This window comes from Ambystoma mexicanum, chromosome 11 (assembly GCF_040938575.1).
Source record: "Ambystoma mexicanum isolate Mex_15411 chromosome 11, UKY_AmexF1_1, whole genome shotgun sequence".
NCBI classification, from domain to species: domain Eukaryota; kingdom Metazoa; phylum Chordata; class Amphibia; order Caudata; family Ambystomatidae; genus Ambystoma; species Ambystoma mexicanum.
The window spans coordinates 154,134,167-154,161,232 of NC_090934.1; the positions used below are offsets into that span (position 1 = coordinate 154,134,167).

Here is a 27,066-nt window from a genome sequence, read left to right on the forward strand (position 1 = left end):
AATTTTGGACCCTGATATTGTCTTTTTACACAAGGGCTTCAGTGGGTGGCGGCTTACAAGACAGGGGTTCATTTTAGGATTGACATCAAACGGCATGTGTTGAGGGAGTCTCACCACAAATACCTTTTAAAGCCTCCCAGAGCTTGCATGGAATAGGCATCCAATGGGAAAACATTGTATTAGATGGAAGCCTGGCACATAGCATTAATGTGCTATATATTTAAAGATCTATACATTATTGCAAATTCATTTGATTAAACCAAAAGGACTCCTCGTTATACAGAAAATCGAGGATAACCCCTGCCTGAGGCAGGTGAGCTGGTCCATTTTCGGATCTGTGCTTCCATTTTCAATGTAATGACGTCCTTGACCAAGAAAACAAGTTGTCCTTTATCTACAGTGTCCTTCATACCACCTCCTTAACGAGGTTTCCCGAGTTTTGAGGATTCTCCACTTCTTGGTTAGGATTTGCAAGTATGAAGAACACCCATGAATTGTACTACAAAGGATTTCATATCGAAGGATATCTGGATGAACGCACTTGTTTGAACCGTTGCCACAACCAATTCTAGTTTGTTCCATTTGATTAAGAACAGGATCTATATGCAGGTTTCATTGCACATCACAAGCACTGTATTGCGTTCTATGCCATAATTAAAACGTTTAAAGCAAATCTAATGGGAGCTGAAAACCAATAATGCAGGCAAAGTTTAACCAGATCAGGTCACAAGTGAGGAAATCTTCCCCAGCTTTCCCTAGAAATGTTGTTACTTGCATAACTTTAGCAAGTGATAACATCACATTCTCTTTACAGCAAGTAAATATGAACCCTGCCAAATCACAAAATAAGACAAAAACACCTGCAACTATCACTAATGTTTATTTGTATTCCGAATACAAGAGGGAAGAAAAAGCTGTACAATTCAGGGAGATCGATTGTCCACTCATGGAAAAGGCACTATTCTGGACGTTTTTCTTCTTGGGGTGGATCGCCATGCTGCAGAGTTGAGGTATAATAAACAGCAATTATTTCCAAATAGTAGTACAACAAAGTGGTTAGCAGTACTAGCAAAATATTAAATGCAGAGTGGCAGAAGTGATTGTGAGGTTATGAGTTATTATGCAGTCAATTTCCGAATGAACAAAAAAAAAAAAAAAAAAAAAAAAAAAAAACACACATACCAGCAGGTTATGAGCTACACATGAAATAGACATTAATGCTGCGGTGCTACAGGACTACCAGCTATGCAGTTTCAGGACACTCCTATTCCTGGAAAGGGGTTTTAACAGTGCATTTAAAGGTGGATAAAAAAAAATACAAACAACTTACACGCGTCCCATTTCAGGGTGTGCAGACAATTTCCCTTACACTACTGCAAAGCACAGGAAGACAGACAGGCAATGGGTAATTTCCCTATTGCATACAAGCAAAGCTAATGTCAGCCCATTTACATTTTTCGGCGCAATGAAACCTCTCCAGCTGTTTTCTAGAATGCATTTGATGAACTAAACCATTTGCGTTGCAGACCATTTACTTGATCAGACCCAGTAGTGCAGGACTGCAAGTCGCAATTCGATTCTAAGACCGATTTAATATGCCTTAAAATAAGAAGCAAAGCAGTTCTTACCAAAGCAAAGCCAATTACATTGATATCGCATCTTATCGCAATTTACATACCTTTGCTTTATAGTCTTTGAATTCTTCCTGTAAAGCTTCATATTTTTGTTTAAGTTCGGCTAACTCTAGACGGAGGGTCTCAACATCTGCGGTTTCAGGTCCAGCGGCACATAAATGTTGTTTGAGAAAGCTATGAATAGTTAAGAAATTTCAGAGAGTGGCGAGAGCAGAGCAAAAGTTACGGAAATGTTCCTTAAAAAGCACATATTGCCTACGATTAACCATTAAAGGGAAACTCTAGTAAAACATTTTATTTCAAAAATAGATAGGCCACATTAAAAAAAAAAAGAAAATACTAGCATCCTCCGTTTTAAAACTTCCTATGTAAAATTTTGAGCTATTCAAGCTCAAAATTCGAAAAAGCAAGCACAGGGGGGCCGCCATTTTGTGAAATGGAGGCCCTCCTGTGCTGGCTTTTGCGGCACTAATGAAGGAAAAGCCAGCCAGCTGTAGTAAACAAAGTCTACCGCTGGGTGACTTTCCCTTCATTAGTGCCGGGACTCGGAGGACGCGGACCAGAGCAGGAAAGCTGCAGCTGAATCTCGGTAAGTGCTATTTATTTTTTTTTACAAAAAATAATCACTAGCTGCGTTTTTGTTTCTAAGTTTTCCGTGCTGGAGGAGCCCGGAAAACTTAGAAATAAAACCGCAGCTTTAAAAACGTATTTATGTTTGCGGTCGCTTTTGAAGCGACCGTAAACATAACGTTATTGTGTTGGAAAACGCTGCGTTTTTTCGTTCCAAGTTTCTCAGGCTCCTCCGGCTCGGAGGAGCCTGAGAAACTTGGAAAGAAAAACTGCAGCGTTTTCCAACACAACAACGTGTGTTTCTGCCTGCTGTGGCTATCACTTTGGGTCTCCGGTGCTCCTAGGGGAGCACCGGAGACCCAAAGTGATAGCCACAGCAGGCAGAAACACACGCGGTTGTGTTTACATGCCGCATAGTGTTTCTACCTGCAGCTGATTTCCCATTTGGGGCTCTCGGGCTCCCCGTGGGGAGCCCGAGAGCCCCAAATGGGAAATCAGCTGCAGGTAGAAACACTACGCGGCATGTAAACACAACACGGTTGTGTTCTAAAACCGCAGCGTTTTCCAACACAATAACGTATTTATGTTTGCGGTCGCTTCAAAAGCGACCGCAAACATAAATACAACTTTTTAAAGCTGCGGTTTTATTTCTAAGTTTTCCGGGCTCCTCCAGCCCGGAAAACTTAGAAAAAAACCCACAGCTAGTGCTTATTTTTTGTAACAAAAATAAATAGCACTTACCGATATTCAGCTGCAGCTTTCCTGCTCTGGTCTCCGGTCCGCGTCCTCCGAGTCCCGGCACTAATGAAGGGAAAGCCACCCAGCGGTAGACTTTTACTACAGCTGGCTGGCTTTTCCTTAATTAATGCCGCAAAAGCAAAAGCCAGCACAGGAGGGCCTCCATTTCACAAAATGGCGGCCCCACTGTGCTTGCTTTTTCGAATTTTGAGCTTTAATAGCTCAAAATTTTACATAGGAAGTTTTAAAACGGAGGATGCTTGTATTATTTTTTTTATGTGGCCTATCTATTTTTGAAATACATTTTTTTTACTAGAGTATGCCTTTAAATAAATGCATGGTCTGTTTCTTGCTCAATACCTTTTCATTAACCAAAAATAAAAGCTTTTCGAAGCTAACAATCCTGCATACAAAGTGTTGCATAAAAAGCTTGCTATGAAGTGCACAACCCTGGTGTGGGATGCATGGGCAGACTGCAATAGAGAACCCACTTACATCAACCTACTTGGCTTACAAAGTGCTTTCAAAGTTTTTCTGGCTACATTTCATCGCAACCAAACCACCCAAAAAACGGAATTTTACTATTTTATTTGAGGGTTCCCTCCGAACTCATTTTCTATCCTCATAACGTCACCCCGACCCATTTTAACCCCTTACCCTTTATATATTTAATGTTTTCAAAGAAATGTACCACTCTGATTTTCGGTAAATTGACTTGGTACCTTTTTCAGACTTCACCCATCGGTAGTCTAGCTGAGCACACAAAGCAAATACTAAAAAGGTGGTTAAATGCTTGTACAAACGATTTTTTTTTAAAAAAGCCGTAGTCCTCAGGGATAGCCCACACCATAGATAAAGTTGAGCAAAAGGACCATAAAAGTAAATAACTTTCCAAAAAAAATTGTCTCTAAAAGGTTGACTTAACAGGGGCGCAGGTGTTCAAAAATCTTGATAAGTCCTAGAGGGCTTTTGGGGAGACGCACAGGTCCCGATAGATTCAAGACCACTGAATTGCAATAGTTATTCCCTTTATAATCAAGCCCAAGAGTGATTTTAAAGCACCGATCACTGCTTCGTCGCAAGCCAATGTTAAGCTGAAGGAGACTTAGGGTCTGCAATCTGAGCTCCATGCAGTAGGAGATTAAGACCATGAAGAAGTGGAGGGGACCCAAATGAAGAAAATATCCAGTCACTTAAAGACTAGTCGCATTAGGCACAGAGTGAAATTCCAGAGTGGAACTCCAACGCGAGCAGCTAGATAAGTCAAGTCGCAGTTCACAGCCAGAGGTATTGGGAACTCCAAACCGGAACCAAGACCCCAAAGCGGGCGCGAGAAAACCCAAAATACTGGGGATGAAGCATGGATCGATAATGCAGAGCGGAATTGCTAGAACTGCTGCCGGAATGTCCGTTCAAAGCCAAGTCAGCACGATTACATCTGAAAAACCCAGTGGCAGTCAACCAAATACCCCATGTGGAGTCCATGGACCCCAAAGAATAATATTTGAAGACAACCGCATTGCAGTTAAGAGCTTCTGGACCTGTAGCCAAAGAGGTCATGGTTCATCCACAGAAGTTTAGGTTCTCCCACTGACGTCCACCCAGTTAGAGGGATGGAAATAGGATCTAAGCTCAGGAGGACCCCACAGGCGATCCAAAGACGAGATGCTTGACAGCAGAAGAGAAGCCAACATAATGCCATTGCTACGCAGGATAAGTTGCCTCGACCAAAGCTGCATTGAAAGCCATGCCAGAGGAACAGAGAAAGGGCCCTGCATGATAGTCTAAACGACTATAGCCACACTGGGTGTCATGAGAACACTGTGCTCCTTCTGGAACAAGCAACACAGAAGGCAAGGGAGAACAAAAAGCCTAGAGGAAGGGGAAATGATCAGACTGGTCTATTCAAGGGGAGAGCTCTGTAGTCTGTTCCCCCTGGTCTCTGGTCGTAGGAGAAGCAGAGCCACCACCCAAAAGAGCAGGAGATGCTGGTGCAGAGCCATCACTGTCTTCTAGCTGGTCCCCTGCCCCCCCTTCCAAGTGATTCTGGATCAAATCTCAGCATTTGACCAAGTACTGGTGGAGTGTTTTGGCCTTTATCCCTAAACAGGAGGTGGGGTTGCAGGAACAAACATTTGGCCGACAGCCACATTCCCCATTCATACTACAGTGAACCTAGTGGAAAAACTCTGGGACAAATTCTGGAGGAGTTGGACATCTTCGCACCACCTGGTCAACACAACCAGAACAATGTTGTGAGCTTACATCAGCAATGACCTTGAATGTTACTTCTCCGATGCTATATACCACAACCATCACCCGGGCATGCCATCAGGGAAAGTTCATTTAGCCCAGAGTGACTAAGTGACATCTTAACAATCGCCTCCACTTTGTGGGCCATAAAGGTGGTCAAGGAGGTAAGATGCGCTCTCAGCGTGACCTGGATGGGACCTCACTGAGCAATACAAATAGTAAGGTTTCAAAGTAGCAAAACGCTCAGGGGGTGGGAGAGATTTTTTACTCAACACCCATAACAACCACTGCTTTCATATCAGTAGGCAGTCCTTAATGGCCTGTGCTGTACCGTAGAAGGTCCAGATGACCGAAGTTGGCTGCAGATTCACTCTATAGCCTATGATCATAAAATGCTAAACTTAAGGAGCTGGATTAGTGGACTATCAAAGGGAAGAAAATCCGCAGGAGCCACCCCTTCTGGAAGGTGATGCGTTATAAACTAAGAATCAGAGAGAAGAGGGGCGGGTCTCCTGCATACATACTGCTGACATTTAAATGCATAGAAATTGAGCCAAAACAAATCCTTACAGGGCTTTACGATTCCAAGGACATCCTGCCAGACACAAACAGAAGCTGTGAGTTATGTGAAAGCAAGGTGTGTGCAAGCGGTCACCAAAAATAATATGATACATTCAGGTGGCGATGTAGCCCCTCACCCTCAGAAAATCTAGGAGGCAGGGTCTGCAAGTTGTACTAATGTACTGACTTGCAACTTAAGAGGGATTCATTTCTAGCACATGCAGAAGGCTATCTGGGACCATTAATAATCACGCAAATAAAAACAGCCAATTGTAGAATTAGGATGTGCTGCTACCATTTGCATGGTGCCTAGACACACTAGGCAATATAAAGGTGGGTTGGGTTAATGGGTGAGAGGATTATGCTGATGCATGCAGACTGGAAGTACACAGTAGGGCGAGCAGATTGGTTCCTAGGTGTCCTGTCTCGAGTACAGAGGGGCATTTGTTTCCAAAGGAGGTTGGGGGAGGGGGGGGGGTGCTTGACTGGTGTTAGGATGTACTGTCGGTGTGGTGGCATTCAAATTCATTGTACAGATGCACTGTTCCGATGTATGCCGCGAGAGCTGTTCGGTTGCCACGAGTGGGCGCTTGGTATCTTTGCATATTGTGTTCATGGTTTTGAACATATAGTGCAGGAGAGAAACTGGCAAGTTGGCTATGGGCACAATATATCTTGAAGCCACATGTACAAGATCATAATATGGCATAGCACAGCATACAAAAGCATGACAAGTTAATGAAACACAGGTAAAAAAGGCAAAACAACTTGGCGTATCCTACTGCGATAGGTCTATGAAAAAAAAAAAAAACAGCTCCCATTCACCTGCCCACCCCCCCCCCCCCAATCTCACTGTGCCCGTTTCCCCCTCACACTAACAGACACATTGTGCCTAATTTGCAACAAAGATCCCGGAATTGCCAGTGGAGGGTCTGTTAAGGGCTACAGGAGATGAGCTTTTGGCTCAGCGAAAATGCCACCAGAGATATGAAAAACCCAGCAGCTCCACCTTCTATAATATGTTTGGCAGGCAAGTAAAATCTCGCCACCTTGCTCAGCTTGTGTGGTCAGTGAGAGCCCCCCCCCGCCCCTCCGACCTGATCAGGGCAACTAATAGCATTTATCAGACACTGAATCCCTGGTAGATTCTCCCCAAGGATACTCCAGTGTATCCCCACAAGCCTCATACTCAGCCACTGGCCAACCAAAAGGAAAATACTCACTCGCAACCCCCTAGTGCTCAAGCCGCTCCATAACCATTTTCAGAAGACGTTGCAAACTTGCAGGAGGATTCAAGACAATATGTGGGAGGTCTTAACCCACTAATCCAAGCTCTGCAACATCACTGTGCATTGCTGGCAGCAGAAACATAATGGCCGCCGGAAAGCATGCCACTCGCCAGAAATCACCAGAAAGTGCGCAGTGAAAACCTGAAAAATAGGCCACCATCTACTTTTGCCTACGTCAGTGGTAACACAGCAGACCACTGCCAAAACCCATCATTTGGCTGCTCACAGAGCAAAATCATTGCAAAAGAAACAAAGCTAGTTTCAAAAATCTGTTTTTATTTGGTGTCAAATTTGCAAGAATCATGGCTCACAAACCACCCAAAAAGATCCAACCTCCTTGTTGGATGGTCAACATCATTCTCCTGCAAGAATCTACATAAATATAAAGGTCCACAGAAGTATATATATAGGGGTCATTACAACACAGGCGCTAATTGCGCCAACTTTACCACCATGGTGTAAACTACGTTTACACCATGGTGGATGGCGGATTTACCGCCCCATTCCAAAGTGAGTGGGGCAGTAAATCCCCATTTCCCATTTTCCCTTCCCCATTCCCATTTTTGCCCCATAGGGCATAATGGGAGTGGGGAAGGCGCTAATTACGCCACCGTAAATTACGGTGGCGTAATTAGCATCATGGCAGGTTAGCGCCATGGATTTTAACGGCTGCTAAAAGCAGCCGTTAAAATCAGAATAGGCGTTAAGGGTTAACGACGGCGTTAACCCTTAACGCCTGGGTGTATATATATATATATATATATATCTGAACAAAGTATACTTTTGAGGATTGCTTGCTGGAAGAAACCTGTCAAACATGGGTGAAAATATCGTTACCTCTACCAGAAGCTGGCGTTTTAAAAGCATTTTCTGTAAAGTTGTACATTGGAGCCCAAACTATGCCAAAGAAAGACTTTCTATCAGAAGCCCAAGAGGAGGATACAATTCAAAACTATATTCTGAATAGGCTTGAAGTAAGAAATGGTTTGATGTATTTGTGAAAAATGTGAGTTATATTTTAAGAAGAGACATTTTGCAGACATTGGGTTTCAGAGTTAATTTTCCCACACTGTGTTCAATCGAATTCCACACCTTCTCCATGGACAAAGGAGACTTCCCCCTGCCCTTGGCTAAGAGATTGACAGGCTGGTGTCAAAAGGAACTGGAGTGGCACCCTGGCCTGTTGCTCTCAGTGCAGACAAAGGAATCCTTGGGCTGAATAGAAAATACTAATTCGGGTGTGACTGACAAACTGCTAGCAGGAAGGAGAGACATGTGACCTCGGAGTCAACCCAGACCTTGAAGGCGGAGACAAACCATTGTGTGGATTCAGAAAGCACAGCAAATGTATGTTTAAGAAAAATGCTTATAACAAATTGCACTGAACTGACAGTTGAAGACTAAGCTGGACTGTGCGATATTCTGAGACCAAACCCCGGAATTATTCATATTGTAGCCACTGTGTTTATGCTATGAACATAAAAAAAATACAGAAATGTGCCCAGATGGGGTGGGAATGCATGGATAAAAATGGATGCAGAAATATTGAGAAAACCACCAAAAGCGCAAAAAGTGGTATTTCTGAACCAAAGCTCTTAGGAAGATGTTAATCTGCCATGTGATTTATATAGTATTAACAAGTTGTGTATATTGTAAATATGTGTTTTATGAAAAATAAGATACTGTCCAGAGACAAAGGGGAGGTTTTTTCCCCTAAGCCATAAATATGACACACTGATCCTTTCTCCAATCAGGAGACAGGGAATCCTCTAACCTATCAGATCCTTAGAGGGTTGGGCATTGTAGAATCAGCCTACCCACCCACTTTGGAAATACATAAATAGGGACTGCTGAGGACAGACAAACACTTTTCCACTACTCAACTGATTTCTTGGCGTAGCACCCTGCAAGAAGATCCAGACAGAGCTCCAGACATAGATCCAGAATCCAACTATAGAACTTTGAAGCAGACAGGCCCAACCCAAAAGCTGAACCTTTCTCAGAAGGCCTGCAGAACCTAGCAACCTGATTCTAACCCCTAAACTTACAAGGGGCATCTCAAAATCCAACAGCCTGGCTGAGCTGTTTTGCTGTTCTAGCTAAGAACCCTGTGCTAGAACCAAGATCCAGACCCGCAGAGCTGTAACCCAGAACCAGTCCAAGAGGTCACGCAGACCGCAGTGCAGAGCTGAGAGTAGAACTGAGACCTGTCCGGTGGCGAGAGAGAATCCCAGCCAAACCCTCGACCAGATCTTTGACGGGGCCTACACCATTCCAAAGCCATAGGAGCGAGTATACAGTCTAAAACTGTACATAACCAATCTCTTAGTTTAAGTAATCCCATTCCACCCATTTCAATCTGCCCAGAACTGCATTATAGAACCTCTTGTCTACCCTAAATTCTTCTGTCCTCCACATAATCTTTGATAATTGTAGTAATAATCTTGGCGCTATATATATATATATATTTTCTGGAGAAAGGCAATAGTTTTATTCAGACCGAAACCATCCAGAGGCGCCTCTGGATAGGTGGCTGGGCTGTCGTGTGTGGCTCCATAGACTCTTTAGTGTTAATAAATCTTTGTTTCTAATCTTTAAAGCGCATCTGTCATTTTTGAAATCTTGACTTTATTTCTGAAAAATCTCTGAAAAATCTCTTCACAAAAACCTCCAACTTGAACCGCACGTCCTAGAACTGATATTTGTCATTTTGAATCGAAGATCCTAAGCTTTCATTGACATTCCAATTCCTTAGTTTTGCTGTAATCGCGTTTCCCACACGCGCAAAAGTTGGCGCGAATTGCAATTTAGCTCCATTTCACCACATGTCAAAATAGCCATTTCTTGTTTTCAACTGCTGAATTTCGTTTTCAATCTGATAATCATTCATGAATCATTGCTAGTGTTGACCTGAACCAATCCAAAGTAACTTACTCATTTCGAATCCATTTAGTGAATGAAAATCATTTTAGCATATTTTCCCTTTCATTGCAATCACATTCAAAAGTATTTTTGCCCGTTTCAAAAGTCATACCTGTTTTCTCTAAGCTTGCTGGGGGAACTGGAATTGAACTGCATTATCGATTGCATTCCTGAAACCTGTGTGCCCTCATTTCCATCTCTTGAGATTGCATAGTGGGGGGGGGGGGGGGGGGGGCAGTATTAACAGGGGGAAAATCATTTTTTTATTGAAATCATATCAGTTTTATTTCGGTGCTGCATTCTTTCCTATTATTGCATTTCCTTGAACCATACCAAGTATTCTCTGCTACTTTATCCTTTCTATTCCTACTCCTAACTGATTAAAGAGATTGTTGATATTGTAATATTACCCATTGCTGCCCACTGTACATATTCATAAGTGTGCTATTCAGATATTCTGTTCATAAAAGTGATATATATTGTTCAATTCTCCAAATAAACCTTTAAAGATTCAAGAGAGGGGCGTTATATAAGGGATCATCATCCAGATTTAAAGAACTTTGACATAAAAATATATAAATAAGGGCTTCCATTGTAATAAGGGCTTCCATTGGGCATCCCATACTAAGCATTGACTTGAGTGCTGGATTGAAGTCACTTACAGATTGGGGGCTCGTAGCGGGACTTCTGGATTAGATCTACCACTTGTGCAGCTTAATACAGTGTGCCAACTAATAAGATATATAAATCCTGTTGGGCTACCACGCTGTAAAAGCACCCCTCAAAAAGGAACGCTCCCAGGAAACGGTTTTGCAAAATAAAATAAAAAAACTTCAATTTCCAGAATGGCGACTTGGTAGACATCAAGATAGAGAGCACCTTTTACATAAGCTATTTGTGAGAGGTGAATGGACCGAGCAGGACCAGAATGTGTGGTTGCAGGCAATCACACAACAGATCACTGCAACTGGGTTAGATGTCTAGAGAGATCAGGGTCCCTTACATGTGTCCCTGAGTGAACTATATATGGCTCATAAGGCCAAGGATGAGCACAATAAGATTGCCAGGGTAGCAGCATACCTATATTTGTCTATGGGAGCCATACAGGACAAATGTGCTGAAGGCCAAGATCTGGCAAGTAGGCAACTGTTGGCATTAGAGAAGGCCCAATCTGATCTGGACTCTACTGAGCACAGGCTGCAGAAGAGCCAGAAAACAATAGGCAACATCTAGTTCAAATCAAAGAGGAGATGGGTATCCTGCAACAGGAAAGGGCAGACCAGGATACCAGAATTCTGGCCTTGCAGAAGGAGTACCAAGAAGGTTTGGACTCCCTACTGCAGAGCCAGAAAAAGCTGGAGCAACAACTGGATTTCAATAGGGTATGCGCAGAGCAGGTAGTCACCCTGCAAAGCCACCTAGATAGAGAAAGGGCAGAGAGCTAATTATTTCTGAAAGACCTGGACACCCTGGCAGAATTTGAGGAAGAGCGCCAGAAAGCTGGTGCCCTTCAAAGTCAGAGGGACGAGGTGTGGCGCAGAGGTAGGCTCTTGCTCAGGAAAGGGAGACCTTAGGCCAGGAAGTCTAACTTAAAGGGAAGCTGGAAGAAAATCACCTGGCCCTCCAGGGACTGGGTGACATCCAAAGAGCGCATGAGAACTTGTTAGAGCACACCAGAATTGAAAATCTGTGGTTCCTTTTCCTTAGATTTCCCGACCGACTCATTCTTTTTTGTGTCTCGTCTGCGCCCTCACACCTATGGGTCTATGGTTGCGCTTTACAAAAGGTAATAAAGTAAAAGGAGGGTGGAAGATGCCCTGGCAAGAAAGGTACAGGCCAGTAGGGACGGGGCTCAGGAGGTAACCCTCCAGCAGTAAAGACTGACCCAGTACTCCAAGACAAACCAGGAGGCACAGAGAGAAAATGAGGCTCTCTGTCAGCACAATGATAAGCTCCAGCGACAGGTAGCCATGCCAGAGACTGATAGAGTCTAGTAAGGCCTTAACTGAGGAACTGAAAGCTCAGGCTCTTGCATGGCAACAGGGAGCAGGGGCTGATGGGTTCACTGGGAAAGGGAAACACCCGAGCATAACCTCAGGAGACCTAGTATCAGAGGCCTTCATCTCCCCCAGTCCCTGGACTCTGCCACCCCCCCCCCCCCCCCCCCATGTCCCCTGGCGCACATGAGCCCAGGGCCACGGGGATGGCATACTATCCAACCAGAAGTATGGGCCAGTAAATCCCAGGAATGGATGGGCGGGCATCCAGGTATGGGCACCCAAGTACAGTGCAATTTAGTGGGGAACCCCAGGAGAGTAGGCCCACTAGGGGCATCCTGAAATCCTCTGCCCAGTTAGGTCAGTGGGGGGAGGGGGGGGGGGGAATACCGATCAAATCCTGGGAGCAAGGAGGAATCAGAAGACTCCTCCGAGCGTCCCAGGACACAGGAGACTAGGTCCCCACGTTCTGCCAGCCATTCCCAGGCTCACAGAATCCGGGAAAATCTGGAAGATCAGACGGGCACCTCTGGGAAAAGTGCCTCTGAGTCAGAGGATGAATGGACAAGAATTACCCGAACCAAGAAGGCCAATAAGGCAAAAAGGGCCTTGCTTAAGGAGCCATAAGGCAATAAGGAGTATCATCACACCTTATCACAAGAACGCCACGTATTCTGTGTGGGAACACTTAGAGCACATGATGGAGACTTTCCATTTGAAAGACAGCAGTAGCTGCATTCAGTACGTAAAATGGACATTCTCCCCAGAATACTCCAGTTTCTTTGCAGGGCTGGAGGACCAAAATCATTCAAGATGGTCCACATGCCATCCTAAAGCATTTTTCTGTTCACAGAAATCCCCAAGAGGCTCTTAAGGCAGCCTACAATTTACAATGTGGGGAGTATCAGGCCCCACAAGAATTTGTGCAGGAGTTGAAGCGTGCCTTTGCGCAGACTACCAAAAGGGTGCGCATGGACAGCAAAGAATTTGTTAATACGTTTTTCCATGCCTTACCCAAATACACCATGACCCAGCTAGTGAGATTTTCATGAGAAAAGATCACTAGACTGGGTCATTGAACAGGCCACCCGAATCTACGAGGTGCAGAAGCCCATAGAAAATAAAAATAGTGCTCAGAAAAGCCCCAAACCGACCAGCACCCCTGCCGCTGCTAAGGTGGCAGAGGTAAAGGTTGCCCCCATTTTAGATTTGGAGATGGGGGGCCTAAAAACCTGCATGCACCGAATAATTCCAAGCCCAGAATGCCCTCGGGCCAGTCACAGACAGGGAGTCAAAGAGGTAGTCCCACAAATGGGATCCCTCGCTCCACTGACTATGTAAGTCCCCGCTACAAGGGAAACCGACCCATCCTGGGTTATGTGTGGACTCCTCCAGCCCAAGGGAAGGGGGGGGGGGGGAAATCCAACCAAGCACCTAACCCGGGGAACTTCGCTCCTAACTTCCCCCAGGAGGGCAGAAATTCCCCAAATCCTGGGCAGAACGTTCCCCCCCCCCCCCCCCCCCAGGTACCCACAGAACTTCCAACCCCAAAATCATCCACCCTTCTTTCCCCACTTTCCTGAGCCCAGACTACCTAATCCGGGAGAGGGGAGGCCAAGGGTGGAGGGGTACCCAAATCTTCCCAACCCGGGGTACTACCAGAGAAGTTATAGCTACCCTTCCCGGGATCAGCCCAGGGGATTAAACCAAACCCCTATCAGCCTGAGTGGGTTTCACAGTTAGAGCGCCAGGTCCAAAACATGGCACAGGATCTGGGTCGCACGCTGAGGGCTCAGCAGAACCCTCAGATGAGCATGCTGACACAGAATGCCCCAAACTCTGGACCTGGTGCTCCAGAACAATGACGGGGTCAGCACCTCGATAACTCACCGATTCCCAGGGATGTCTTAACCCACTAATCCAAGCCCTGTAACATCACTGTGCATTGCTGGCAGAAGAAACATAACAGCTGCCGGAAAGCATGCTGCTCACCAGAAGTCACCAGAAAGTGCACAGTGAAAACCTGAAATAGTCCACCATTTACTTTTGCCTATGTCACTAACACAAGAGACCACTGCCAAAAACCATCATTAGGCTGCTCACAGAGCAAAATCATTGCAAAAGAAACAGAACCGGTTACAAAAATTTATTTGGTGACAAATTTGCAAGAATCATGGCTCACTGGGTGGTCATCAACATTCTCCTGCAAGAATCTACATAAATATAAGGTCCACAGAAGTATATATATATATATATATATATATATATATATATATATATATATATATATATATATATATATATATATATATATATATAGTATACTTTTGAGGATTGTTTGCTGGAAGAAACCTGTCAAAAATGGGTGTAATACCGTTACTCACCTACCAGAAGCCGGCGTTTTCAAAAACCATTTTCTGTAAAGTTGTACATTGAACTATGCCAAAGAAAAGACTTGCTATCAGAAGCCTAAGAAATGGATACAATTCAAACCTATATTCTGAATAGGCTTGAAGAAATGGTTTGATGTATGTGTGAAAAATGTGAGTTATATTTTAAGAAAAGACAATTTGTAGGCATTGGGTTTCAGAGTTAAGTTTCCCACACTGTTCAATCGAATTCCACACCTTCTCCCTGGACAAAGGAGACTTCCCCCTGCCCCTGGCTAAGGGATTGACAGGCTGGTGTCAAAAGGAACTGGGAGTGACACCCTGGCCTGTTGCTCTCAGTGCATACAAAGGAATCCTTGGGCTGAATAGGAAGGAGAGACATGTGACCTCTGAGTCAGCCCAGACCTTGGAGGTGGAGACAAACCATTGTGTGGATTCAGAAAGCACAGCAAATGTATGTTTTAGAAAAATGCTTATAACAATTGCACTGAACTGACAAAAATGGGAAACTTTGAGATGGTTAAAAAGAAACATGTGCTCACAGTTGAAGACTAAGCTGGACTCTGTGCGATATTCTGAGACCAAACCCCGGAAGTATTCATATTGTAGCCACTGTGATTATGCTATGAACATAAAATAATGTGAATGCATGATAAAAGAAATTGGTGCAGAAATAATATTGAGAAACCCACCAAAAGTGGTCATTTCTAAACCAAAGCTCTTAGGAAGATGAGTTGAACAGAAATGTACCTTAGTTAATCTGTCATGCGATTTATAGAGTATTAACAAGCTGTGTATATTGTAAATATGTATTTTATGCAAAATAAGATATACTGTCCAGAGACAAAGGAGAGGTTTTTCCCCTAAGCCATAAAGATGACACGCTGCTCTTTTCTCCAATCAGGGGACAGGGAATCTCTAACCTATCAGATCCTTATAGGGTTGGGAATTGTAGAATCAGCCTCCCACCCACTTTGGAAATACATAAATAGGGACTGCCGAGGACAGACAAAGACACTTTTCCACTAGTCAACTGATTTCTTGGTGTAGCACCCTCCAAGAAGATCCAGACAGAGCTCCAGACATAGATCCAGAACCCAACTCTAGAACTTTGAAGCAGACAGGCCTAACCCAAAAGCTGAACCTTTCTCAGCAGGCCTGTAGAACCTAGCAACCTGATTCTAACCCCTAAACTTCCAAGGGGCATCTCAAAATCCAACAGCCTGGCTGAGCTGTTTTGCTGTTCTAGCTAAGAACCCTGTGCTAGAACCAAGATCCAGACCCAGAGAGCTGTAACCCCAGAACCCGTCAGATCCAGTCCAAGAGGCCGCGCAGACCGCAGTGCAGAACTGAGACCTGTCCGGTGGCGAGAGAGAATCCCAGCCAAACCCTTGACCGATCTTTGACGGTGCCCACTCCATTCCAAAGCCATAGGACCGAGTATCCAGTCTAGAACTGTACATTACCAATCTTAGTTTAAGTAATCCCATTCCATCCATTTCAATCTGCCCAGAACTGCATTATAGAACCTCTTGTCCATCCTAAATTCTTCTCTCCTCCACATAATCGTTGATAATTGTAGTAATAATCATCTTGATGCTAATGTCTATTTTCTGGAGAAAGGCAATTGTCTCGTTCAGACAGAAAACATCCGGAGGCACCTCTGCGGCTCCATAGACTCGTGTTAAGAAATCTTTTTTTCTAATCTTTAAAGCGCATCTGTCATTTTTGAAATCTTGACTTTATTTCTGAAAAATCTTCTCACAAAAACTGCTTAACTTTTGAACCGCACGTCCTAGAACCGAAATTTGTCATTTTGAAGCCAAGATCCTAAGCTTCTAGTTTTGCTGTAATCACACGCAGAAAAGTTGCCACGAATTGCAATTTAGCTCCCTTTCACCACATGTCAAAATAGCGGTTTCTTGTTTTCAATTGCTGAATTTCGTTTTCAATCTGATAATCATTTGTGAATCATTGCTAGTGTTGACCTGGACCAATCGAAAGTAATTCACTCATTCCGAATCCATTTGGTGAATTAAAATAATTTAATCATATTTTCCCTTTCATTGCAATCACATTCAAAAGTATTTTTGTCCGTTTCAAAATCATACCCGTTTTCTCTAAGCTTGCTGGGGGAACTGGGATTGAACTGCATTATCGATTGTATTCCTGAAACCTGTGTCCTCATTTCCATCTCTTGATATTGCATAGTGGGGGGAGAGGGGAGGGAAGTACAGGGGGAAAGAGTAATCATATTATCTTTTGATTGAAATCGTATCAAGAGGGGCGTTATATAAGGGTTCATCATCCAGATTTAAAGAACTTTGACAAAAATATATAAATAAGGGCTTCCATTGGGCATCCCATACTAAGCATTGACTTAGTTGGAGTGCTGGATTGAAGTCACAGATAAGATGAGAAGAAAAGCAGTAAAGGTGTAATGTGGATTACTAAAGGGCTGTATGCTGCCTTGGACTAGATGAGGTGGCTTGGCTGCAGGAAAGTGAAGGGGAGCATGGTGAGAATGAAAGGACGGTGGTTGGGATGCGATGGAAGTCCAATAACATTGTGTTAAGTTTTTTACATTTCTGGTCCCCTTTCCATATTCCATCAACAACATAACTAAGAGCGTGTGTAGGGCCTAGTCATGCCACTATAGGGTTTTGAATAGCTTAGTGCCTCTAGTCACGATACTGGATGTGGCAGAACAACCAGGGTTATGGGAAACCCTTGCGTCTCCACCTTTTACCCAAGGTAGGTGTGATATATATATTAAATTGCTGAACACCATTGCTCTTTCTGGAGTTTTGGCAATGGCTCCATTTCGCAGGAGCATGGGAAAGGAATACTTAAGTGAGATGTAGGTGGGTTAGCTGAACTACAGGACCTCAAAGATCAAGAAAAGCTTATTTTTTGGGAGAAATATCAGGGATCTAGGGCAACACATAATTACTTCCCTCAATGCCCAAAACGAAAATCCCCCCCTTACCAAAAGACGGTCAACAGATTTGAACAACTACATGAACAAATAGATTGAGAGGCTAAAAATGAATGCAACAGCCATCACTCCACTGAGGTCAGAGGCCAAGGTTTTAGAAGAGGGCACAGAGGAGACGTGTGCACAAAAACATCCTCTAGCGATAGTATAATGCCCACATAAAAAAAAAAAAAACTGTTCGAAGCTGCGAGCGTGTCAGAAGGATCCAGATCAAAACAAAGGATCCAGACACCCATGCACTTCAAAATATTAGGGGCGAAATTACAGAGCTGACAGAAGGTGGTGTTGCGAGGGGTTGGCGACTATTGCACAGATATTAAAGTAAGATTTGTTTGGGGAACTAGTCTGGAGGCATGAATGTGAAACACTATGCATTTTGGGATATGGTTATTTGCAAGTTTAAATTCAATTCATGAAATGCAAATGTGTTTCTGGACAACAGGAAGTAAATCGCAGTAGGTGGCTTCCAGGATGTGTAATATGGGTGGCTGGGCTGTGATTAGAACACCCAGAAAAGTAACTACGCACGATCTTTATGACATCTTATTGTAAACCCATTGCGACATTACCAGCAATGTTTTTGTGCATTTCCAGTAGTCGCCTTTTCCTGTAGAGGCTGGAACACAATTTCCTATAGACTGAAGAGTTCATGATCCCTAAACGTCGCAAGCCGTATACGACGGTTATAATACATTTGGGTGACATGCTTGGAGTGAATAGCTTTTTGGTTTGAGTTAGGGTTTGCATAATGGTTTGGATTAGGATAAGTTATCCAAGACACAAGGGACAATCACCAGAGGCCCAGGATAGGGTTAGATTGTGAAATAGCATTTGGACTTATTAAACAAGGAGCAATGCATGGCACGGGATGTTACCATAAAGAATATGATTGGCTGCAAACAGATGCAGGATTATTTACAGTAACAGCATGTGTTTATTTTAAAAGAGCCAATCCTTTGTACCCCCACAATACAGCTACTCACCAGTGTTCTGTACTGTACAATAACAGGCACTCAGAAGGGGCTACAATCTGTCTCCTGCTGTTGGCTCAATATACACACATGGAAATGGATGTGAAGTCATTCATGAACATATGAGCCTGGGATTCCGTTATCTCCAACCAAAACATACGTGAAGGGCCAAAATGTACATATCCATTTGGAGGCTCAGCATTGGGTAAAACGTCTGCCACCACTGCAGGGAGTGGCAGGGTGCATTGTGGCTGCAATGCAGTTGCTCCTTATGTCCGAAAAATGTGTTGATGCAGTTTCCCTACAACCTCCTCCAATTTCCTACATTTGCTCTATATCGAAGTACTTGTTATGAAGATGCGACAGAGGCAGGTAAGTTTGAAATATGGATTTATTAAGTTTATAGATAAGAAGAGAAGACCCCACATCTCATGGGCTCCCTTCCCTTCAGCTCTCTCCTCCAACTGACAAACCTCGAACTAAAACAGGAAACCTGCACCAACATTCCATGACATCATAATGTATAGCCCTTTCACACTAGAGGCTTCTTGCATTACTCTTTTATATAGGAAGAACTCTTCCCCTAAGGAGAAGCAACACAACAGTACTCACAAAGGAATCTTAGGATGCCTCTGCAATGGGACCCCCTCTTCCCAGAATGACCTATAATGGTTGTTTTGATGCTCGATTACTCAGCAGCTTGGCAGGTGCTCCCATAGACTGCTGCCGACAGCTCTCTCCGGCAAATCCTCACCCTCCATGGACATTATCCCGATTGCTCAGGCACCATCCTGAGCTTTGGCCTTTCCTAGATCCATGTCCCACCATAAGAAGGCCATTAAGCAACTCTTATGGACAATATGTTCAAACTGCTCACAATAATGCACTTCAAGACCAGCGCTTGGGTCTCAAGCCTGCCACACGTGTGGGGTCACGCTTATAAACTCCAAATATACATTAATGGATAGAGAATCATTGTTCTAATTATCAATTATTGAACATGACAATTACAAAATCGAATAAATCCTGTTGTGGAGGGATGGAGCATGTAGCCAAAAACTTCATCCAGCATGTTGGGATTATAGACATTGGGGCGTATCCAATGTGGCACATATGGACCCTGACCTAGCGTAAAGCAAGATTCTACCACAACACCAGTTCCAAGGCACATAATTAGCTCTCTGTGATATCCTCTTAGAGAGCAGAAGGCGGCTTTTATAGAGGCAAGCAGAATCCTTTGTTCACAATACACAAACACCCCAGAGCTGCTCCAGAACACACACACCCACCCCCACCAAACCAAATTGTCCAATAGGCTTGGAAGGCAAACAACCACAGATTTACTTCCAGTTAACCGATTCATCTGGAGCACTGTCATCTAGAGGCCATACCAAGATATGCTTTTAACGGCATTACCTTACTATGTTTGAGATACCATTAACCTCCCCACACCCCTGCAGAGTGGACTGCATTTGCTGCAGCACCTTTTACCACTGACGGTGGGGTGGATGCAATGGCATCCCCGTTGCCTAGTTGTGGAAAAACTACTGCCAGACACCGACGAGAGTAGTAATCCAATAATGTACTCATGTCCTCACTACTTGAGACAATGTAAAAGGGGAGAAACGAAGAATGAGCCAGGCTTTGTACTAGTGGCTGTGTAGATTACAAAATGTGAGCATCAATTGCTGCAGAATCTCACCATTCTGAGAACATGGGTCTTCCACTCCAGTCCAGAGGCATGTTCCTATAAGACTACACATTCCCATAGACCCTGAATTAGCCCAGCAAAGTCTACTTTTAGAAACAATGCCACCAAGTTTCCTAATCAGAATACACAATGCAATCAAAAGCAGTTTAACAGGCATGAAGGTAATGCTTAGTTCATCATGTTTACAATACACAGAAGGACAAAAAGGATACTCTAGAGCGCTGTTTGGTTTCTCTGGTTCTTCATAAAGGGCCACCAATACTGTAAACAAAAAATATATAGATTTAGAAGCGTACATTTACATAACCAAATGCGCTGCATTCATAACATTTGTGTCATCGTTGGTAGGGATGAAATTGCCCTGGTCATACTTTCCAACATTCCAAAGAAATGTAAAACATCAATGGGTAGGTTAAAAAGACTATTTACAAAAATGATTCCATCATTACGAATGCTCAGAAAGCGTTGGCACAGAATGAGAGATTTACATGTACTGCCCCCACAAAGACATGGGAAAGTAGGTCCTGCGACAGCTTCAAGAAAAATAAATCAAGGCACACAAAGTACCCTATAGTAGGCGGGGTCGTCGAGTATCGGCCAGCGTGGCAGCCTCTCTTCACAAAATCCTATCGACAGAAGTGGTATTGAGCAGCGTGGCTCGAAGTAAAGGGCTTGGATATGGTACTATCTAATTCTTCCCTGAGATGAGCGCAGGTTACACAGATACACAAAGATGAACAGAAAGGACTTACTGGCTTTGAATACAGGCACGTCACTAGCTGTCAGCAAACTTAAAATGGTGCCAATCAAAACAGGCAGTTTATTTTTGTGGATGTTCAAACCCACAGCATTCCTACAGACGGCTTGTTTGGCTGCTGAAGATGGACATTTGACACAGGACTCCACGACAACCAGATGAGTAGTGGAGGACCGAATTGTAATCTATTGGCCTAAACTTTCAAGTGGGCATTCTCTGCAAGGATGCTTATTGGATGAAGTCCACTAGCATCACATTTCACCTTGTTTCATGAGTGGGCATTTGCTTGGGGGATTAAAAATAAACTGCTCAATGAGGTTTTTTGATTCCTAAGTTGCCCACTTCACAGATTCTCTCAATGGAGGCAAAGTGTCTACATGTACGTATGTGTTCCTCTTAATATTTACTAAAAAAGTAAAACAAAATATTATCCCTACCTGTGGTCATTTGTTCGTCGATATGCCATTGTTCCTAAAAACATATGTCCAAAAGTATTACTGCAATTGTTCATGTATGCAAGGACACTAGGGCAGAAGCCTTGGCTTTCCCTCCCCACCCCGATTTAGTTCAGCTAATAATTTAGGAGGATGACCTAGCACCAAGAAACCTGAACATGCCACATCGAGATCTGTCAAATGAGGACATGACAGACTAGGTTTACAGAAGTGATACAAGTAAGCATTTGCTAGAAATCACAACACCCACCAAATCACTCTTTTCGAATTGCTTCCACATACACAGGACAGTGCAATTAAAACATTTCCATCATGTGTCCAAGTGTTGAGCGCATACACTTCAAACACCATTTCTTACCTTTTGTTAGGGTATCAAGCACACCAGCTTTTTCAAGGTACCTCCTAAATTGCTCCCTCTTCGAGTCAGCAGCCTAAAGAAAACATTGAATGTTCCCACACAATTACTATAGCAAATATTAAATTGCAATGTATAAGCCTTCGGCACTATTCCATTAAAATATAATGGAAAATATTTGCGCAACTACACCCATTAAAATACAATTCATATACATAAATTTAAGTACAGGGAATCAGTGCACAAAACAAAGAAAAGCTACGTGTTTTGTCATGCATATTCTACAACTTTGGTGTCGTTAAATTGAACATACAATAAGGCCCACAATCAGCTGCAGTCCTATGGGCTTACTTCTAAAATCATAGTCAGGTGCTAGGCTGCTACAGTGATCCTAGCAGACATATCTTATATTTACCATTTTTTAGAGTTTATTAGATCAGAGAACACAACAGGATCAAGTCAGAGCAGTTGTGGCTTTGACATACAAAACCTTGCAGTGCTTTAACTGTTTCTCATTGTGGGGCAAGAGGAGGAGAGGGGCAGTGCACAAGAGTCAAGCCTCCTATATACTTAAGCTGCTCATAGGCTCTGACAACAAAACGGAAGGCAGCTTTCATCTCTCCTGGAAACGTCCATTCACACCTCATGGTGTAAATCCATAGACTGAGGGATTGAATCCAGGTACACTTCTTTTGCATGCATCCAATCTTAATTCCACAACCACTTCAAGAGATTCCCTGCAGCATAACTGGGTATGATTAAGTGCTGTGAGCTCGGGGGTGGGGTAAAATCTCAAGCTACTAGCCAATTATGCAAAAGTTACTTGCCACCTCAATTCTATACATACACACCACTTCTTAATCGCCAAAAGTCAAATACCCTAGTTGCAAGTGTAAATTAGTTTGCTACTGCAGTACTGTGTGCACAGGCAGTGGCTGAGCTCACAGTTGACCAGATTCCCGTTTTGATATGTAGGGATACTTACACCCCTTACCTGTAGGGCTCTGTGGATCAGCCACTTTCACATCCTAAATATTCACAAACAATGAATATAAGTAGTACAAATACTACCAACAAATAAAATAGGAACTGATACGTAGAGCATGTGATCCCACTTGCAACCAAACCACTCCATTGATACCTTTGGACCAGAAGTGCATGTAGTACAAGAGTAAGAAATGACCATTACTGCCTGATCAGAAGTACACATTTTAATGCACACGAATAACTTAAGTGTAAAGAAATCATTACAACCATTTCAGTGTTCCCGTTTAAAACGTTTGTGCTAGCTTATAAAATACTCCCACTGGGAAATGGACTTCTATTGTTACGCCCCCAAACATGATTTTACTCCCAACTTTAAAACATAGGTATTAAAAGACTCAATTTTGTATCTGGAGCACTGCTTCCACACATGGACTATACATACACGATAGAGCTCGCCTTACCTTACAGAACCAAGGAACGCCTGTTTTAGAACCAGTTAACACTTTTGGTTAACCGTAGCCCCATTGTAGCCAGACTCAGAACTTGCACATGCTTTTTCAACCAACCAGCCCCTCCCCTCCCCTCTTGTTACGCTCACCCATCTACCCTCTCTTGGACTGCATTCTTTCTTCGTGCCTTCACACGCAGATTTCATCAATCCTCCATCATTGTAAATGGTTACTTATAACGAGAGGTTTCTAAGCGCAGACTCAGGGATCAAACCTTTGTTGCTATGCGTCATCTTGCTTCCTAGGTGAGCGTGTTGCCCCCAAGCTATCCTCCCAATATGATGTCTACTTCCTTCCATTCAGCCTCAACTCGGTCTCACTTCTCCCCACCAATCTACCTCGCCCCCCCCACCAACCAAACAAGACCCTATGTTCTCCAATTATCGCCAACCTCCCCATCTCTCCCCTAGTCTACAACACCTGCACATCTCGCCCACCCCAATTTGGCCTCAAGGTACAATATCCCTTACAACAAGTCTTCATACATCATCCTCAACTTCTTGAATCACAGAAGATCTTCCCTCACGACTGTTACACTCGCAGCTCTCGACACTTGACTGCTACCTTCTCCCACTCAGCCCAACCTGTTGGAAAGGATGGCGTTCCTCATCATGAGGCCCACAACACTGCTCAGTCTGACACCACCTCTTCCTCTTTTGAATATGCCACTATTCAACTCCTTCCTACTGTCACTGTTCAGGGTGACCCTCAATTCCTTCTTCCCTTATCTGAACCTTCTCCTCAATTCACTTCCTATAGACTTTTCATGCTGGGTGATTAACCTTGCCAGCCTCCTTCCTTGAAATGAAGTCCCTACTATCGGACCACTCCCTCTACAACCAGACTACCCACTCCAGTGGGAATTCGCTTACCCCTCGCCTTTCTCGCCAATTCACTCCTCAGGCCAATCTCCTGCTGATCATTCCATTGTTCACTTTCACATCTTGGGTCATTCCACCTGCTGCTCCTCCTCTGCCCTCTTCAATGACTAAGGAAATTCAGGTCGTTTTTTCTCCCTTATCTTGATTCAAGGACCTCTTCCATTGAGGATGTCTTTTGCGACTTCACTGGGCACTTATGAATCCATTTCATCAACACTAGTGATCCTGCTCTGACATTCACACCTTCACAGCCATGATCAGAACTGAAATTAAGACCGTCAAAACAAACATGCAGCAGTTATGGTGCTATTGCAAATTACAGACCCCTAGCCTAAAAAATGTCCCTTGCTGCCCACACCTCTGCCAAACCCTCTACTTCACAAAAGATAATCTCCTCCCCAAACTCCACTACCGTCCAAGCTTTGCTCACACCTACCAAGCCAATATCCAACGCCTCCTTCCTGTCTAATGACTGTTCACTACTATTCCCATCTTGACCGACAGACTTCCTCTCTCCAACCCACCTTCTGTCCACAAGCCCCCCACCTCTCCTACTCTGTCCCACTACCCAACCTATTGAATTATCACCCATTCTATCTTGCAATCCTATTGCCCCTTTTGGTCCACAAATAGTCAAATACTTAGTCTCAATCATCTGTGCTTACCTCTGTGACCTCCAACTCCTCCCTCTCTGGCCCACTACCTCCTTCAAATATGCAAACATGTAAACCCTATTGAAGAAACACTTTGCTGACCCAAACATCCCAACAAACTATATCACCCAGTTTCCAACCTCTCCCATTATTCAAAAGGTCCTTGAGCAGGCGGGCTGCAACCAGATCACCAATGGCCTAAGTCCACCCCAATTTGGCTTCCATACTAAACTCCAGTCTTGTTCTTTTGGACCCCTCTACTGCTTTAAACGCTACCAAACACTCTTCCTCATATTGCAGAACCTTGGGTTTTGCAAAAAAATGCTCTCATCTGGATTGCCTCCTACATGGAAGGTCAATCTTTTCTAATCCCCTGAAACTCGCAAACGCATGCCCCTTGCCCACTCCCCATAAGGCTCCCCCAAGGAACAGTCCCTGCAACCCTGCACCCTCTATGCCTCTGGACTAGGATGACAACTTAACCTCTGGCTTTCACCATCATCTCTTTGCTGATGACAATCTTTCTTCATTCCCTACTTCACCCCAGTCATTTTGGAATGCATTTACAACAAACTCACTGATCTGGTAACTGGATGGCTCCTGCCTCTTCAAAAGCAGAAATAACTTCTGCAAAATTCTAATGCCCCCCCTCCACTCTTCTTCCCACCCAACGACCTTGCTCCTTCATTTAATCTCAGGGTGCTCTTCGATAGCATCCCTCGACTAAAATCTCATCACTGTCCATGCTGCTCGTATTGACCTCAACATTAGGAAAACCCATCCTTTTCTTAATATCCACTACAAAAACTAATGTCCACCATCATGCTCAGCAAACTAGACCCCTTGATGCTGTCCTACTCCAAAACTCTAGACAGAGTCCTGAGCTTTGCAAACCACACTCCACAACCTACCCAGATCCTGCCCTGCTTCTACACACCAGCATGCTGGTCGGCTCTTCATGCACCACTGCTCTCTTGCAAAGTTCCTTCTCTCATCCACAAAGCCATAAACAGTCTTCCTAAGTAACAGTCTCCCTGCCGGATCACCTTGTTCCCTTAGATCCTCCTCTACATTCAACTTCACTGTCCCTCTTACCCTCCTCTTGCTTCCACACTACCTCTGCCATAACCCACTGCCTACAACAATCAAAGCCAGCCGAACTGTGTATTGCCTCAAACAGCTTTAATTCACCCACTTGCTAAATCCGCCCTTCCTTCTCTCCTGATCCTGCCTACCTGCCCCCAACTACTCCTTCCAGCTACACTTACAGTAATTTTGTATATACTACTCTTTAGTTTGAAGCACTTCTGTTAATCTTTTTAAGTCACCACTTTCTCTCATCTTTGTGTTATTATACAGAGACAATTCACAAGCATGCCTACACCAGTAAATGTGTTCCTGCAAGCCATTTTTGATTGCAATGGATAGCCCATTTTTCTTCAAATAAATACCATTATATTAGCCTGCAGAGAGAAAGGAACTGCGAGAAGAAAAGACATGGCAGTGGATTAAATGCCATTAACGTAGGGGTGATGTAGAAGCAGCAAAAGAAAACGGAGGCCTCCGTTGTACTACACACGCTGCTACTGAAACACCAGGCCACTGCTCTACGAGGGCAATCCGCTCTCTATAGAGAACACACTGCTGCAAGGTACTCCCTTCACCAGGAAGGAGTGGTCTGCCCACTGTGTCGCCATGGCAAGGCCAGTGTTGGCTTTTAACTTTGGGCTTTGCATTTTCCTACACCCATTACAAATATTAGACCACACATTACGGCATGACAATGCCAGAACACGCTCTACAAAGTGACACGGGGCCGCCTGGTAGGTATGGGTTCCCAATCCGGAGGCGGGAGGGCAACTGAGCGAGTGCTAGCAAGCCCGGGAATGATACCTACAGCGTCAACTCACCTTATAGTGCGCCATGCCGCCTCCTGCACCGCCCGCCGCCGCCTCTGCTCCCGCTGACGCCGCCACCGCTCTTGCCGACTTATTAGCTATTTGTTTGAACTCGTCGCCTCAGCTACCAGCGTCGCCGCACTCTCTGCGCATGCGTAGGCAGCTTCCGCACTCGCAGCTTCTGTCGGCTTACGGAAATCTCTGCGCTTGCGCGTGTCGTCGCACCTGCTCCTGCGCGCGCGGCCCACGTCACGCATGCGCGTTGGTTCCACGCTAACAACCGCACCTGTCGACCCCACCCTCGGAAGCTGCGCATCATGTGTTGTGCTGGTGCCTTTAATTATGTTTTCTGGCGTACGGCGCTCTCAAAGATTGTGTGTGCCGTTTGCTTCAACCCACCGGTTTCTATTGTTGGCCTTTTTGTGTCTTTATTGAAACTATGAATTTACACGGGAGGCGAATCATGGGGTTTGTAGCATTTAAAATGCTTGACAGTCCCATAGAGCACAATAAAGGCCGGGCGAAGGTGAAGGTGAA

The 27,066-nt window shown here is 44.2% G+C and overlaps 1 protein-coding gene across 1 annotated transcript; it reads right to left on the reverse strand.

Annotated features, from left to right (window-relative positions):
• Nucleotides 1-864: 864 nt before the first annotated feature.
• Nucleotides 865-26,843, reverse strand: MYCBP (MYC binding protein). The gene is made up of 5 exons (XM_069622674.1): nt 26,542-26,843; nt 21,605-21,677; nt 20,247-20,295; nt 1,679-1,808; nt 865-997 (listed from the first exon to the last, which is right to left on the reverse strand). Exons 1-5 carry the CDS (start codon nt 26,554-26,556, stop codon nt 959-961), a joined length of 306 nt encoding a protein of 101 aa, XP_069478775.1. The 5' UTR covers nt 26,557-26,843; the 3' UTR covers nt 865-958.
• Between the last annotated feature and the right edge of the window lie 223 nt (nt 26,844-27,066).

Coding starts and splice junctions, on each gene's coding strand:
- MYCBP (XM_069622674.1), bottom strand. Junction 20,296..21,604: donor GCTTGATACCCTAACAAAAG/GTAAGAAATGGT, acceptor TTTTGTTTACAG/TATTGGTGGCCCTTTATGAA. Junction 998..1,678: donor TCAAAGACTATAAAGCAAAG/GTATGTAAATTG, acceptor TCAACTCTGCAG/CATGGCGATCCACCCCAAGA.